Raw genomic sequence first — 17,223 nt, forward strand, 5'->3', positions numbered from 1 at the left:
GTAGGATCGTGGTGCCTACTCTGATAATACATATTAGCTAGTTATAAGATTGTTCACATCAAATTTCTATCAGCGTGAGGGGGGGGGGGGATAATAATGAGAAGAGAAAAAAGTTAGAGTATTAACTAATAGATAGTTTACATGTTTAATCTATCAATTCTGCAGTCTATTGTATGTGGGTCAATATTAATTTTATAGACAATAGTACATCTAAGCTATTGGAGAGGTTGTACATAGTATTATCTACTGATGATATGTACGCTTTTTTATATATCAGCTATCAGATATTCTTAGAATTAAAGAGAGAATTCTTTGTGTAGGTGTTTGTTCAACAATAAATGTCAAAGAGAGAGGAGGGCGATGAAAAAATAAAGCATCATTAGAGTTGCATGCAAGCCTTATATTTTAAAACAATATCGCTTAATTATATGCCTTATATTTCAAAACAAATTAAGTAGAAAGTATGTTTGCATAAGACATAACAAAAGTACAAATATATCTCATGAGGCTCCTAGCCTTGGAACAATGCATTTGAATCAAACACATACTTAACCTTATTTGAAACAGCTCTAGATTCAATGTTTCTTGGAGTTAGTCAAACCTAGCTTTAGATTTTTATTTTAGACTGAAAATAAAATTTTAAACTATTTTATTTTATCATATAAACTCTAGACCCAGTATAGATTTCAAAATTGATCATAATTGCTTGTTTGATACACTTTTTTCCGTTCACTCCTTTTTTTTGAAGGGTGTTGTACCCTTGCTTATGTTGGGGATGGAACCCGGATCACGAGCTTGGCATCTTGCACCTTGAATATCGCGATCTCGCATCGGGTCAGTTCAATCCGATATTTATTTCACAAGGCACGATTTTTTTCAAAAGCCTCTGGTATACTTCTCTCTTTTTTTCGAGGACTGTATACTTCTCGTTGGTACGAAATCTACCTTGCATGGCATCTTCACCTTTATTTTTTATTTTCTGAAATAATGCAAGTGTGAAGTGTCTCTCGGATCATTTCATTATGAAAAGAAATCCTTCTGCTTTGGGTAGAAAAGGTCTTCATTAAAAGCAAATCCATTCACAGCCACCTTCGGATTCCCTGGCGTTAATGGCGATGGCGGCCCCACCACTATCTCCACGTTACTTATCACCTATCACATCCCCAGTACTTATCACTGGCGATAAGCTCATGCACTTATCAGTCAGATGAACCTTGCATAATACATGTGGTCATCTCTTCACTCGGCCTCCAAGTAATTTCTTCTCTCTCCATCCTGCTTTGGTCTCCCTAATCAGGCACTTCCAATGCCAATCACGCTGCATCCAAGATCGTCTTCGCCGGGAATGGTTCCCACGACGAGATTGGAAGCTTGCTAGGTCATGACCATAATTTTTGTTTCGTGTTCTGATTGGATTTTTAATTTGGATCTAAAGCCAGAAAGTAGGGGTAAATATCTTACTCATCTGATTATAAATACATATTATTTTGAAAAAAAATCGGTCAATCTTTTAAAACTTTTGCTAACGATAGTTTTTAAAATATTTAGTGTAGAAATATTAAAATCATATGTATAAATTTGTTTTGAAAACTACTTTCATAATATAACAAATTCAATTAATATTATAAATATATTGTAATAAAAAATAATAATTAAAATTATATATTGGAGACCGTATCTAATTCAAAATAATATATATTTATAACCAGAGTGAGTAGTATACAAGCCCTTACGTTGGATATTTTGATCCCTCATCTAGAGAAACCGAGTGTACAGTTCAACTTTGTGGTTAAATCTCCAACAATATGCACCTACTTTAACGTCCTCCAAGAAACTTTGTAGATTTGATTCAATGGCTCGACAGTTTAGGACCATACATAACCTTAGCTTGGTGTCAACCTATTTTTTCTATATCTAATTTAGCCTTATAGATTTGATTTGTGGTCGCAACAATATATTATTCACGCATTTGTGATAGAGAAAAACAGAGCAAGAATGTTATCTAATAGGATCACATATTGTTGTTTAGGGAAACAATTATTTGCACCACTAAAAATGACATCGCCTGCAGATCCAGTATACTTGTACCGTATTTGTATAAGTATACTGTATTTGTATGTCGAGAATGAGCTGCCATGCATTTAAAGAACCGTGTCGATGTATTTTTTTGTACTTGCCTCATTTACATGTGAAACGCTGCTATTCTGGTCCTACGCATAAAGTTTCCATTTTTGCTGCTTTTCTCCCCCTTAAATAGGGAATTCGGCTCCCATCCATTGTTGACTTACCCATATTGCCCCTGCTTCAGTTCTATCGCACGGCTGTTCCTCTCGCGATCGAGCACGGCCCTCCCCCACCAAATCCGAAGCCGCCGAGCCCTCAATCCTCGCCGGCGGCGCTGAGGCCACCTGCTTCCACCGAAGCAAGCCGCCGCCACGAAGTTGTCGCTGTTGCCTCTGGATTAGCGTGGAGTCGCGATCCGTCCGGACTCGCGGTTGTTTTCTTTTGTTGGTATGGAACCCTAACTCGCTTGGATGGATCTGTTTCCCCTTAAGATTTACTTGTTCCCGGAGATCTCTTGCCTGCTGTGAGCAATCGGATCCTAATTTTCCAGAAGGAAAATTGGGGTTCGACTAACTCCGCTCTGGTCCTGTGCAGAGACCCCATAGGGTAGGACCCTAGGTGCGTCCGCCGCCGCGCGGGTGAGGCGGGGGAAGGAGGATGTCGTCGCTGAGCCGGGAGCTGGTCTTCCTTATCCTGCAATTTCTCGATGAGGAGAAATTCAAAGAGACTGTCCACAAGTGAGTGGTTCGAACCGATGAAGAAAAGGGTCCGTCTTGTGTAGCTGTGTTGTCTATCTTGTATCTATTTTCTTACTCGGTTGGCGCTCTTGTTGCTGTCTAGGCTCGAGCAGGAGTCCGGGTTCTACTTCAACATGAAGTACTTTGAGGACGAGGTGATCAATGGGAATTGGGACGAGGTGGAGCGCTACCTTGGGGGCTTCACCAAGGTCGACGACAACCGCTACTCGATGAAGATATTCTTTGAGATCCGCAAGCAGAAGTATCTCGAGGCTCTTGATAAGTAAGTGGATAGGGTTGTGCGGCGTTTATGATGCTGGAGTGGAGTGCCTCGCTGACCAGGCTTTCTTTGCTTTTCTGCCAGGCATGATCGGTCGAAGGCTGTTGAAATCTTGGTCAAGGACTTGAAGGTCTTTGCATCCTTCAATGAGGAGCTGTTCAAGGAGATCACACAGCTTCTTACCTTGGAGAACTTTAGGTAAAATGCTAGCCTGGCCAACCCCATTTGTTGTGTGCATTAGTCTGTTGTCATTATTGCTGCCACTTTTTATTGTTTCTGGATTGCTCAGGGAGTGATATCTGTCTTTTGTCTTGTTAGGGAAAATGAGCAGCTCTCCAAGTACGGTGATACAAAATCTGCAAGGACAATAATGCTTGTTGAGCTGAAGAAGCTGATTGAAGCTAATCCCTTATTCCGTGACAAGCTTCAGTTTCCCAACCTGAAGAATTCTAGATTGCGTACACTTATCAACCAGAGGTAGCACACAAAGAAAAAAGTGATCTCTGTGCCCCTACTCTTGATAACTATGACATTTTGTTTTGTCTTGCAAGGTTGCGCTAACGCGAGTAAAGAGAGAACCTTAGCAATTGAACAGTTTTAGACAAGGTTGCCCGGATATGGCAAAACTGATACGTGATATGGATATGTTGATACCGAGGAACACCATTTTCCCTAATAACACTGATACGGTGATAAATGTATTTATAATAATAAAAAAATAGATTAATGATTTCTGATGATGAAATGGGAATATTGTAATATTGATTTAGAATTAAGAATATTGATTTAGGAGAAGAACTAGTTATTACTTCAACACCTGTTTGCTTCTGATTTGCTTCTACTGTTTTCATATTGTAAACATGATTTATTTTGCATGCTGATTCTTACGGATATTATGGTTGGAAATACTAATGTTTAACTTCTTATCATTTGCTTGCCTTTTCATTTTCTGGGCCATTTGATAGGGCTTGAGGTTGGAAATAGAAAAGATTGTCTGTGTAGTCAAGAGTATAACCTTGGGATACCACTCATCTCTTTGAATTTAGTTCATTTTCTGATGTCACAACTTTTTGCATAGTGAATCAGCTATGTTTTCCTGATATGTTGCTAGTTGCTTTTCAATTATTTATCATCTATAAGATTCGGTGTGACTGGTCTCTTAGATTATCAGAGTTAATGCTAGCTGATTCTGGGTCTAGTTTCACATTGGCTTGATGTGCGTCTCTTGATTTCTCATATATGTTTTTAATTAAGAGCAAAAGAGATTATAATTATGCAATTAAGATGTCTGTGTAAGGATTTTTGACCTTTATGATAGGCCACCTTACTATTGTTCATATTTGACAGCTTAAACTGGCAGCACCAGCTTTGCAAAAACCCTAGGCCTAATCCTGATATCAAGACTCTTTTTGTTGATCATTCTTGTGGACAACCAAATGGTGCACGTGCTCCATCGCCGGCAAACAATCCATTACTTGGATCTATGCCAAAACCTGGAGGTTTCCCCCCATTGGGTGCCCATGGAGTAAGTTTGTTGAACATATTTGGATGCTTCATATACATGCGAAAGGGTACAATTGTTTAGAACATGATTTAGTGCAATTGTTTTGAACTTGATTTATGTCCTTTTCAGCCTTTTCAACCTGCACCAACACCTGTCCCACCTCTTGCTGGGTGGATGTCAAACCCTCCAGCAGTAACACATCCTGCTGTGTCTGGTGGTGCAATTGGATTTGGTACTCCTACGAATCCTGGTACTTACGTTATTACTGTTGCAAAGAATTATGGAATGGTCTGAATTGAAGGCAGTAACATGGGTCTGTTGACTAACATCTGTCTGCCTTTACACCTCGTAGCTGCTATATTGAAGCATCCTAGAACACCCACAACTGCCAATCCTGGTATGGATTATCCATCGGGAGATTCTGACCACGTCTCCAAGAGAACTAGACCAGTTGGCATGTCTGAGGAGGTATTTGTGATATCTCATCCTGAAATATATGTTGCCATTACTAGATTCTTGCTGTTGATAGTTGATACTTTTCATTACGCTTAATCATTCGGTGACATGTACTTCATGGTGGTCTAATTTAGCAGGTGAATCTTCCAGTGAACATGTTGCCTGTGACTTATCCGCAGAGCCATAATTACCAACAAGACGATTTCCATAGAACTGTTGCACGGACCTTGAGCCAAGGATCAGTCCCGATGAGCATGGATTTCCATCCACATCAACAAACTCTTCTTATTGGTAAGTCCTTTATAGTGCCTTATTGCTTTCTCACGTTAAATCCGGATTTGTCCCTTCCGTGTCATCTCACCATGCTATCTTTACTGTTGGTCTGCTGCAGTTGGTACCAATGTTGGTGACATTGGATTGTGGGATGTTGGTACCAAGGAAAGACTTGTTTTAAGAAACTTCAAGGTTTGGGAGCTTGGGAAATGTTCAATGGCCCTCCAGGTTTGTTTGTTGCACTATGTGATTCAGTAACTTGGTGCTCTTTACTAACCTTCTAAGTATGTATGACATGTAAATTCGTCAACAGGCATCTCTGGTCAAGGATCCTTCTGTGTCAGTTAATCGCATAATATGGAGTCCTGATGGAACCTTGTTTGGTAAGATAATTTAACCAGTGCTTTTGCTGTCCTTTTGTGGCTGCAGCTTTCTAATGTATTTCTCCTTTTAACAGGTGTTGCATATTCAAGGCATATTGTACAGATTTATTCTTATCACGGTGGCGATGATATTAGGCAACACTTGGAGGTTTGACTGCACATTCTTAGTTCTTTCTACCTGATTATTGTTTGATGTATTATATTGTGTATAATTGGCTATCTTGATTCCTAAATTTGATTAACTCTTGCTTTCTTCAGATTGATGCACATGTTGGTGGTGTAAATGACATCGCATTTGCTCATCCAAATAAGCAGCTATGTATAATTACATGTGGAGATGATAAGACAATTAAGGTGGGTTTCTGTGATGGCATTAGCTCTTGGACTAATCATTTATTCATCTGAGAGATATGAAGCTTTGTGAGTATTGCATAATAGGTATGGGAGGCCACTAGTGGAGCAAAGCAATTTACCTTTGAAGGTCATGAAGCTCCTGTTTATTCAGTTTGTCCGCATTTCAAGGAAAATATTCAGGTATTCATGCAGTTATTATCAAAGATTCAATAGTTGTTGATACCCAATTAGGCCTATTTTTTACCATTGGAAACTAGCGGTTTTACCTCATGTTATTTTCTTATTGTTCAGTTCATCTTCTCAACTGCTTTAGATGGAAAGATAAAGGCGTGGCTTTATGATAATTTGGGATCTAGAGTTGACTATGATGCACCAGGTCATTGGTGCACTACAATGGCATATAGTGCGGATGGTTCAAGGTTCCTCATTTTAGTTCTTTGTTACTTGGTTTAGTTAGGAATATGTGGCTGTTTGTATTTTGCTTCAACTTATTTTTCGTCCTTTATGAGTAGGCTGTTTTCTTGTGGGACTAGCAAGGATGGTGAATCGCATTTAGTAGAATGGAATGAAAGTGAAGGAGCGGTGAAGAGAACATATCAGGGATTTCGTAAGCGATCTATGGGTGTTGTGCAATTCGATACCACCCGAAACAGGTTTTTGGCTGTTGGAGATGAATTCTTGATTAAGATATGGGACATGGACAACACAGGTCTTCTGACTACCATTGATGCTGATGGTGGCCTACTTGTGAGTTTTTTTTCCTTTTATGTGTGCTTCATTTTGGTGAGTTGTGGATTTCATAAAATGAAGTATGAAATTGTCCTCTTGTTTTAACATGGCCCAACAATCATCAGGTAAGCCCACGGATACGCTTCAACAAAGAGGGTACTCTGTTGGCTGTTTCTACTGTTGATAATAGTATCAAGATCTTAGCTAATGCAGATGGACTTCGGTTGTTGCGCACACTGGAAAATCGTTCTTTTGATGCTTCTCGTAATGCATCTGATACTGTAACAAAGGTAGTTTCTTATAACCATAAAATTCTGAGAAGAATTTGTGCAAGTACGATCCAATCAATCCTTGTTGATGCAGCCTCTAATAAATCCATTGACTGCTGCTGCTGCGGCGGCGGCGGCTGCAGCAACCAGTTCAGGAACTGCTGCTCCAGCAGCTATAACTGCAATGGTTTGCCTATACACACATAACTTTCCTGCTGATCTTCTATTCTTCTATCACAAAGCAACTCCTATTATGGTCCCAACTTACTTTGTCATACTCTGGAAATAAAATAACAGAATGGCGATAGTAGAAGTTTGGTGGATGTAAAACCTAGAATAGCTGAAGAGTCATTGGACAAGTCAAAAGTATGGAAGCTTATGGAGATAACTGAGTCAACTCAGTGTAGATCAATAAAACTGGCTGATAACATGAGAACAAGCAAGGTAGTACTTCATCCCTCCTCTTTTCCTTCGCATTATTTGTTGAATCTATATCATTTCTCTTTTACAATCTTGCGCATAGAGTTGAATGGTTTCGTTATTTGGACTTGTCAACGTGGTTGCACAAAATTAATTTGTAGTACATTGTTTCGTACCTCAGATGTTCCAGTTATTGCACATAATTCCTTTGAGCTTGGAACACCCCTTACAACTGCTAATTGCACTAAGCTGTTGCCTGCATGTCTACCTTAGATTTTCAGTTCTGTCCGTGGTGCTTGGCCAATTGAGTGGAATGGGTGGCATCTGCCCACATCCTGACTTATATTCTTGATTTCTCTATTCAACTTGGCAATGCCGACGCTGATTTTGTCATAAGGCTATTTGAAGATTATTTTTTCTCGTAAATGCAGATTTCGAGACTGATTTATACAAATTCTGGTGTTGCTATCTTGGCTTTAACTGCGAGCGCTGTTCATCTACTTTGGAAATGGCCACGCAGTGATCGGAATTCAACTGGAAAGGTGAAATCAGTTTTTTTTTAATGATACACATATGAGTAGGGCTCAGATTGCTTATCTTCCCTGCACATCAGAGGTGAACAGTTTGTGGTAGATAACAACTAATTGGTTCTATTTGCTATTTACTCTTCTAGGCTACTGCAAGTGTGTCGCCTCAACTATGGCAACCTCCGAGTGGCATCTTCATGACTAATGACACATCTGACAGTAATCCTGAAGAAGCTGTTCACTGCTTTGCTTTGTCAAAGAACGATTCATATGTCATGTCTGCTTCTGGGGGGAAGATTTCTCTATTCAACATGATGACTTTCAAGGTTGGTAAATCATTACGAAGATTTGAATTATTATCTTTTATGTAGAAACCACCTTTTATGTTTATTTTTACTGCAGACGATGACAACATTTATGCCTCCACCACCGGCAGCAACTTTTCTTGCATTCCACCCTCAAGATAACAACATAATTGCAATTGGAATGGATGACTCAACCATTCAAATCTATAATGTCCGAATTGATGAGGTATTAGCGCTGGACAACATGATTAGCTTTGTTTTTTCTCTCCATAGAACAGGATATGGCCAAAATATGACTTTTTTTTTTCTTTGCACAGGTCAAAAGCAAGCTTAGGGGTCACTCTAAGAGAATCACGGGTCTTGCCTTTTCAAATGTGTTAAATGTGTTGGTCTCTTCTGGAGCTGATGCCCAGGTTCTTTACTGAACTATCAAGTTAGATCATATCTGACCAGCTACTTATATTCTGTTCTCACTGTTTTTAATTGTTTCCTCTTGTAGTTATGTGTTTGGAACACGGATGGATGGGAGAAGCAAAAGAACATATTTTTGCAGATACCATCAGGTCGCCCATCCAACATCTTAGACACACGTGTTCAGTTCCACCATGATCAAATGCACTTTCTTGTTGTGCATGAAACCCAGATTGCCATCTATGAAACTACAAAACTAGAACCGGTGAAGCAGGTGAAGTTTCTCTCTCTTTCTCTTCTGCAGATGTACTTGCAGTGGAGCTCACTGTAAAGGTTGCCTCATGCCTTACCTTCACTTTACTTACAGTGGCCTGTTCGAGAGAATTCAGCTCCAATAACACACGCTACATTCTCGTGTGATAGTCAACTGATTTATGCAAGCTTTCTGGATGCTACTGTCTGCATATTTAACGCATCGAGTTTGAGACTCCAATGTCGAATTCTTCCAGCTTCCTATCTTCCTCCAAATATCAGGTATTCTGAAAAACACAGAATTTATTCTATGCATTTTTTGGAGAATGATGCCTATCGGATTGAATTGGCAGTGTTGTTGGGGTTGAGAACTAGGATTGAGTTGAGGCTAGTCCTTAGACCATCTTAGGTGTATGTCTTCTGGACTGCTTGCCAAGCTCCCGGACAAGTTAAAAAAAGAAAGTAAATTTATATTGTAGAGTATTTTTGAAATATAGCAAGCTAAATGTCCTCGCGGAAAAAAAAAAAACTAGCTAAGTTGTAGTATGGAATCATAGGCAGAAGTTAAATATTCATGCCATGCCCTAGCTGGAATAATGTGTTGTGCGTGGTAGGAGGTTTATTATGTGGCAGCATACAGCCAGGTGGTGCCGTGAGGGCCGGCCTATGGCACCATAATAACATGGTGCTCTTAATCTCTTATCATAGAAATAGGTGCACTGTTGCCCTTCTCTTGTTGCCTCTTTGTCCACTCGATGAAAATCGGATGCTACAGAATGTAATAACATGGCGCACTAATACGTTAGTATTTGTGCTCTTTCATTAGGTCGAAGTTTACCTAGAGCAACTAAATTGTTCCATAGTGTTAGGGGAAAATATCTCAATGATGTCTCTGAAAAGGTCCTTGAATTTGCTTCAAGGGGAAATTTTAGAATTGTATTACTGCTAAATCCAGAGATGTCTATTGGGTGGATTAAGATGAATTGAAAAAGGTCTTCTTAGGCGGAAAATTAAACTCTGAAAGTTGGGGTTGGGTGAAGCCACAAACTACCAGTTGAGTACCTGTGGTTTGCATGTTTCCTCTTCATGCATTATTTTAAAAGAGTCTCAAATTTTCACTCTTAGTACATCAAGCTGGAAAGTTGTGAACTATTGTTATAGCAAGCAAATCATAATGTTTGGCGTATTAGTGTTGAACTGTGAATAAATGCCTGATACATGTCCTTGCTTTTCTAGTTCAAGTGTCCACCCCGTCGTGGTTGCGGCACATCCTTCCGAAGCAAGCCAGTTTGCTCTAGGCCTGACTGATGGTGGTGTTTATGTATTGGAACCTTTGGAATCTGAGAGAAAATGGGGAAATCCTCCACCAATGGAGAATGGGTCCACGAGCAACTTGTCCACACCAGCTCCTAATGGAGCTTCAAGTTCTGATCAACCAGAAAGATAATCACGAGAAGTTGAACTGGTAGATTTTTCTATCACTTCTGCACTTCGTGGCACTTGTCACTAACCAAGGTATCCTTCTAAAAGTTAATGAAACAAAATTACCACCTGTTGATCTGAAATTCATTGAGATTTGATGTATAGAGCATTCATAATGTACTGTTTGCACTTTAGAAGTTTGATTAATAGGCCAAAATGACTAGGTGGAAACGTGATCAATGTATTTGCACCCTGGAAGGATATATTATTTTTTTTGTTGACCAATTGCTTTGCCTTTAGTTGTGTCAAATGCCCCATTATGTTTGATGAAACAAAGGAAAATATCAATATGCATTCGCATGAAAGAGTATATTTATTCAGTTCCTGACCTCATCTTGTTCTGCAGATGGGCTTCACTCTTGCAACTTCCCTTCGCAGAGCTGCTTCCAGGGGTAATCTAGTTGACAACGCGGTCAATAAAAACAAGCTCAACAACACTTTATCTGTTCCTTATATATATTTCTATTACCTGTATTGAGTGAGGGAGGAATTAGTCCTAGTATTTCATTTTGCTCAGTTTGCCGTGCCGTGAAAAAAGTTTTACCATTAGATATGCAGCTCTTGTACAAGTGTCAGTTTGACTGTACTTGGTACCTTTTTTTATGTCTAGTGGGTAAAATATTTGCATTTCATTTGCTTGGCTCGACACCCCCCCCCCCCCCGCACCCGGTTTTACATATGAAATCCAATCGTTCACCAAGATGGTACAGCAGAAGCGCCAGATATTTGTCGCAGGATCGAGCCATGCAAATTTCTAGAAGGAAATTTGGATTTTAAGCGGTCGATCCTGACGTACTCAGCGCAGCGACCAACCCCGCAACGAAACAAAAGGTACAGAATGCTGCCGCCATCCTGATAGCTTTCGGCAGCGAAGGAAAGCTACCTTTGCTGGCCGGCCAGACGAGGAGCCATGCATTAATGCATGCACCGACGAAACCGAGCACTGGAGGACAAGCAAGCAACTAAGCACCCCTAGCAGCATGGAGAAACTGAAACAGATGACAGAAGTTTCAGCTAGCCTACTCGCTGAGCAGTTCAGCTCGTCTTGGTGGACGGTGCTGAACGAAAGGTGATGGTGTCAGGGTGGCTCGTACTTGGCCAGCGGTTAGTAAGATTATCTTTAACTGTTTTCTTTTAGTAAGATTATCTTCAACTGTTTTTTATGGCCAGAATATTTTTACGATCAGATTTTCGTTTCCTTCAACATTTTAACGATTTCTTTTCACGATTTTCGTTACGAAAAGATTCTCGATGTCATTCCCTTAAGATGTTATTATCTCCTTTCACTTCACAATTTTTTTAAATTTTTTTATTAAAGATAGATAGAAATAAAGAGAATGGGAACGAGAAAAAACCCGAAAAAAACTAAATAAAGGAAAAATAGTTGGGACCGTCTAACCACCACATGTGACTTGTGAGCGGTGAGCCACACAGCTAGCCCATGCCCATGCATGCACTGGGCAAGGTGCATGGCGGAAATTTGGAAGAAACCGGCCATCCCTGCATCGTGGCACGTACGCGCATTGCGTGCATGCTAGTTGGGCACGTACGGGTACGACGCGACGTTGCGTCAGGATGACACACTGGCTACTGTCGCGGGCATGGACAGCACCGTACGCACCCGCGTCCGCGCCCATGGCCGCGTCCCACGGTGCGTTGCCCGCGCACGGCAAGATGCCCCCGTGACAGTGACACATGCCAGTAGGTAGCCGATCGACCAGGCCCGTGACGGCACTTGAGTTTCGCACACTTCCCTTAAAGCTGGTTGAATCGGCCTTACCGCATCCCGCCCGTGCACGTACGTACAGGAGTGATCTGCAATCGCGGCAGAATACTGTAGCGGTTGGTGTAACTGTTCCGGTCCATGTATGACTGTGTGTGCTGCTGCCTTGCACCGTGGAATTTCAGTCTTCTTCTTCTCGTTACTCAGATCGAGGTGAGCAACAATCCAGGCAGTGGTGCAAGGCCGTTAGATTTCATTTATTAACCGTGAAGTTTAATTGCTCTTCTCAATCAAAGGGATAGCTAAGACAGGTGTGCCTGAAATATGAAACAAATTTCGGTAAGCGCTAGCGCGCAATGAAAATTTATCACGTAGCGACAAATTTCCACAGCAAACAAATAAAGTGATGGGAAAAAAGTGACAAGGAATGCAAAAGGTCAGGTAAAATTCCAACAACCACACTCACTACTCACTACCAATGGTGCGCAGTCGTGCCGCCCAGCCCGACAACTCGGCACAGCGCTTACCGCATGCAGCAGCATAGCTAGCACGTACTCCTACTCGCTAGCTGCCGCCCTCCTGGCAACGCTTTCGGCAGCAAAGCAGAGCTACCTCTGCCGGGCCGGCAGAGCTGCAGAGGCTGAGGGGGACAGGCGCTAGTGCCTAAAAGAAAATGAATTAGCAACCTCACGATCCTCTTCGGATCTTCTTCTATTTATATCCGAATGCACGATCAACGTGATCCGCACATGAGGGAATTACAACGACTTCATGGATACGTGAGAACCGGTCATCACGAACTAAACGCACGCACTACGTTAGCTATTGACTCGGTGGCCTAACTGAATACAACAGCCATTTGTGCTAAGTGCTACAATACACATATTTTCTAACAGTCCCCCTCAATCACAACTTGGTCTTCTGATGTTGAGATTGTTGCATATGGAATTGAACGGCAACTTTGGCAGCGGTTTGGTGAATATGTCTGCAATTTGTTCCTTCGACGATATGAACTTGACCTCTAGAGCTTTGCGAGCAACTTGTTCACGCACAAAATGAAAATCCACTTCGATGTGTTTAGTGCGAGCATGGAAGACTGGATTAGCTGTAAGATAAGTGGCTCCCAAATTATCACACCATAATATTGGCGCTCTTGCTTGATACACTTCAATTTCTTTGAGCAATGACTGAACCCACACCACTTCTGCAGTCACATTTGCTATGGCTTTGTACTCTGCTTCAGTGGACGATCTTGACACTGTGTGCTGTTTCCTTGAGCTCCAAGAGATCAGATTTGGGCCTAAAAACACTGCAAAGCCACTGGTTGATCTTCTATCATCTAAGCAACCTGCCCAGTCAGCATCTGAATAAGCATGGAGATTGATGTGTGCAGAGCGCTGTATTCTCAGGCCTTGTTCAGTTGTACCTCGGACAAATCTTAATATTCTTTTCACTGCTCCCCAGTGCACATCAGTTGGTGTTTGAATGTATTGACAAACTTTGTTGACAGCAAAGGAGAGGTCTGGTCTTGTTATTGTTAGGTACTGTAAGCCTCCTACAATACTTCTGTATTGAAACTGCTCATTGCCTGTCAGAACAGAACCTTGTTCTCTTATTAGCTTCTCACCAGATGCCATGGGTGTTGAGATAGGCTTGCAAGTATGCATGTTGGCCTTCTTCAGTAGTTCTTCTGCATATCTTTTCTGAGACAACACAATTCCCTTCTGATCATACTTCACTTCAATGCCCAAAAAATAATCAAGTCTTCCTAAATCTTTTACTGCAAAATCATGTGTCAATTCTGTCACCAACTTGTCAGTTGCAGCATTGGACGAGCTAACAATGATTATGTCGTCTACATAGATGAGCATATACATTGTTAGTCCCTTCTTGTTGAATATGAACAGAGATGCATCAGCTCGTGAAGGTTTGAAGCCCAGCTGTAAAAGCTTGTTGGTCAGCTTTGAGTGCCATGCCCTTGGTGCCTGTTTCAGTCCATATAGTGCTTTTTCCAGTTTGCAAATATAACCAGGTTGTTGTGAACTTTCATATCCAGGAGGTTGTCTCATGTACACCTCTTCTTCCAGCTCTCCATGGAGAAATGCATTTTGTATATCAATTTGACGTATGGACCAGTCTCTTGTGACAGCCAGAGATAAAATGACTCTGACAGTTGTTGGCTTTACCACTGGGCTGTAAGTGTCACTATAATCCATTCCATATCTTTGCTTGAATCCCTTAGCAACTAATCTTGCCTTGTATCTGTCAATGGATCCATCTGCCTTTCTTTTCAACTTGAAAACCCACTTGCTGTCAATCAAGTTGATTCCTCTCCTGGGTGGCACAAGTGACCAGGTTCTATTCTTCATTAGTGCTGAATATTCCTGATCCATGGCCTGCTTCCATTCTGGTTGCTGCAGAGCTTGCTCATGAGATCTTGGTTCAGTGATGTTGGTTGTGACAAGTGCACCATATCTCACTGTTCCGTCCTTGAATTCTTTTGGCTTCCTTATGTTGTCCTTCAGTCTGGTACGCATGTGGTGAGCAGGCTGAGGTTCAGATGTAGATTGAGATGATACTGCCTGAATTTGTTCTTCTGCAACTGGTGACTGAGATTCAACTACTGGAGAGCTATCACTTGTGTCAACATGAGTGCCTGCAGGAACATGAGAACTAACACCAGAGTGATCGTTAACAGGATTGGTTTGTCTAAACTCAGCAGTAAATTCAGCTATTGCAGGGCTGCTTGCAGCAGGATTGGCTGTTGTCGGAAAAGTTTCAGTGAGGAATTGTTCAGTGTATGGCGACAGTGAAACAGCAGTGGGAAGAACAGTGGGATTGTGTGAAGTTTTAGGCTGTGTTTGTGTGATGCCTGGATCTGTAGCAAAGGGAAAAACACACTCGTCAAAAACAACATCGCGTGAAATGAAAACACGGCCAGTTTGCTTGTCTAAGCATTTGTACCCCTTGTGGTTTGCACTGTACCCAATGAAAACACACTGCCTGGTTCTGAACTCTAGTTTTCTTGCATTGTAAGGCCTCAAATTGGGCCAGCAAGCGCACCCAAAAACCCTCATGAATTTGTAGTCAGGATGAGTACCAAGAAGACGATGCAGAGGAGTGTCATGGTCAATGACCTTGCTAGGCATTCTATTAATAAGGAAACAAGCAGAGTGAAATGCTTCATCCCAGAACCTGACTGGCATTTGTGCTTGTGCTAGCAGTGTGATGCCTGTCTCAACAATGTGCCTGTGCTTACGTTCAACAAGGCCATTTTGCTGATGTGTGTGTGGACAGGATATACGATGAGTAATTCCTGTGTGCTGAAAGTATTTGTGCAGTCTATTGAACTCTCCTCCCCAGTCTGATTGAACAATGCGAATTTTCTTATCAAGTAAACGTTCAACATGTGCTTGGAATTGCAAGAATATGGACTCAACAGCAGATTTGTTTTTCAGAAGGTAGATCCAAGTAAATCGGCTGTAGTTGTCAACAAAGCTAACATAGTAGCTGAAACCATTAACAGAAGTACGAGCAGGACCCCAAATATCAGTGTGGATCAGCTCCAAAGGACTCGATGAACAATGTAAAGAAGAAGAAAAGGGAAATTGATGAGCCTTTCCCTGCTGACAAGCATCACAGACAGGTAGGGCTTCTTTGACTACAGCAAAATTATTATTTTCTAAGACTCGATGAACAACTGAAGGCGCTGGGTGTCCCAGCCGTCGATGCCATAGTTCTCTGTTGGTCTTGGCAGTGAAGAGAGCTTGGAATATGCTTTTATTTGGGATTTTGTAGAGTCCATTCTCACATTTTCCTGTGAGGAGGATTGCCTTCGTGGCTCGATCCTTGATAAGGAGACAGTGAGGGTGAAATTCAGCAGACACATCATTATCAGACACAAGTCTATGAATTGATAGTAGATGACGATTGATACGAGGCACATGTAAGATATTTTTCAGAAGGAGATTGCGACAAGCAGCAGCAATAGAAGAATTTCCTACATGAGTTATAGACAGACCTGCGCCATTAGCGACCTGTAGATGATCACCACCAGTGTAGCGCTCCTTTATGCTGAGGCGATCGATGTCGTTGGTGATGTGGTCAGTTGCCGCACTGTCTGCATACCAGTTGTTGTCAACGGCGTAGCTGCTGGTCACGGCGGCAGCCACCTTGTTGGTGTCCTCAGGCTGGTACGAGTGATCGAAGCGGTACCAGCACCGAAGCGCATCATGGCCCTCCTTGCCACACACCTGACAAGGTATGGCGTTGCGAGGACCCTGACTAGAGTAGCCGCTAGATCCAGCGTTGCGGCCTCCAGAGTGACGTCCGCCGCCACGGCGACCTCCTCTGTTGGATCGGCCACCACCACGGCCTGAATTTCTGTTCACATGATTAGCGGACGGTACCTGAGGAGAGGCATTGTACTTGTTCTGTTCGAGGCGCATCTCGAAATTCAGCATGTGCGCGAAGACGTCGCTGACGGTGTAGGGATCAGCGCGCGTGGTGATGCTGGTCACCAGGGAGTCGTAGTCGCTGTCGAGGCCGCGCATCATGTACGCGATCAACTCTTCATCTTCAATTGGCTTGCCGATGGCGGCAAGAGTGTCGGCGAGGCGCTTCATCTTGTTGAAGTAGTCGACGATGCTCATGTCCTTCTTCTGGATCGTCGCCAGCTGCAGCCTGATCTGCATGATCCGTGCGCGCGAGGTCGACGCGAAGTTCTTCTCCAGTGTGCGCCAGACACCGTGCGATGTCGTCTCTCCGACGACGCTGCCGAGCACCTCCTCGGTGAGAGAGGAGTTGATGATGCTCAGCACCACCTGGTCCTGGTGGTACCAGGTGGTAAACTCAGGGTTGACGGCGATGCGCCGTGTGCCGCCGGCTTCTTCTGGCTCGACGGTGATTGTCTGATTGGGACGAGGGATCGACCCATCGACATATCCGAGAAGTCCATGGCCTCTCAGGTAGGGAAGGAGCTGCGTCTTCCACAGGAGGTAGTTCTCCTGATTGAGCTTCACGTTGATGATGGTGTTGAGTGATGGTGTGGGGAT

General features: G+C 42.3%; 1 protein-coding gene and 1 non-coding gene across 3 annotated transcripts; one reads left to right on the forward strand and one right to left on the reverse strand.

Moving 5' to 3' along the window:
* The first annotated feature begins 2,272 nt into the window (after positions 1–2,272).
* On the forward strand, positions 2,273–11,078 carry LOC133916497 (protein TPR3-like). Of its 2 annotated transcripts, none has more exons than XM_062360182.1 (27): positions 2,273–2,511; positions 2,659–2,801; positions 2,905–3,084; positions 3,166–3,279; positions 3,400–3,558; positions 4,429–4,606; positions 4,715–4,835; positions 4,938–5,053; positions 5,176–5,332; positions 5,433–5,542; positions 5,628–5,697; positions 5,772–5,845; positions 5,956–6,051; positions 6,136–6,231; positions 6,343–6,470; positions 6,564–6,798; positions 6,906–7,070; positions 7,144–7,236; positions 7,347–7,493; positions 7,901–8,011; positions 8,143–8,322; positions 8,399–8,527; positions 8,619–8,714; positions 8,801–8,986; positions 9,080–9,246; positions 10,201–10,479; positions 10,793–11,078. In XM_062360182.1, the coding sequence occupies exons 2-26, from the start codon at positions 2,722–2,724 to the stop codon at positions 10,409–10,411; spliced, it is 3,399 nt and encodes a 1,132-aa protein (XP_062216166.1). In that variant the 5' UTR covers positions 2,273–2,511; positions 2,659–2,721; the 3' UTR covers positions 10,412–10,479; positions 10,793–11,078. The 2 variants fall into 2 exon arrangements, with proteins under 2 accessions (XP_062216166.1, XP_062216167.1); XM_062360183.1 differs by having other exon boundaries at positions 5,179–5,332.
* A 5,538-nt stretch (positions 11,079–16,616) lies between these two features.
* LOC133917241 (small nucleolar RNA Z247) lies at positions 16,617–16,755 on the reverse strand. The gene has a single exon (XR_009909644.1). It is a non-coding gene; the product is annotated as a small nucleolar RNA Z247 (small nucleolar RNA).
* Positions 16,756–17,223: the final 468 nt, after the last annotated feature.

Source organism: Phragmites australis, chromosome 4 (genome assembly GCF_958298935.1).
Source record: "Phragmites australis chromosome 4, lpPhrAust1.1, whole genome shotgun sequence".
Lineage (NCBI taxonomy): Eukaryota > Viridiplantae > Streptophyta > Magnoliopsida > Poales > Poaceae > Phragmites > Phragmites australis.

What these genes read in the sequence shown, in the direction of transcription:
- LOC133916497 (XM_062360182.1), top strand. Translation starts at nt 2,722, where the DNA reads ATGTCGTCGCTGAGCCGGGAGCTGGTCTTCCTTATCCTGCAATTTCTC. An exon ending in CTTACCTTGGAGAACTTTAG is followed by an intron (nt 3,280 to 3,399) that starts GTAAAATGCTAG and finishes TTGTCTTGTTAG; the next exon opens with GGAAAATGAGCAGCTCTCCA. An exon ending in ATATTAGGCAACACTTGGAG is followed by an intron (nt 5,846 to 5,955) that starts GTTTGACTGCAC and finishes TGCTTTCTTCAG; the next exon opens with ATTGATGCACATGTTGGTGG.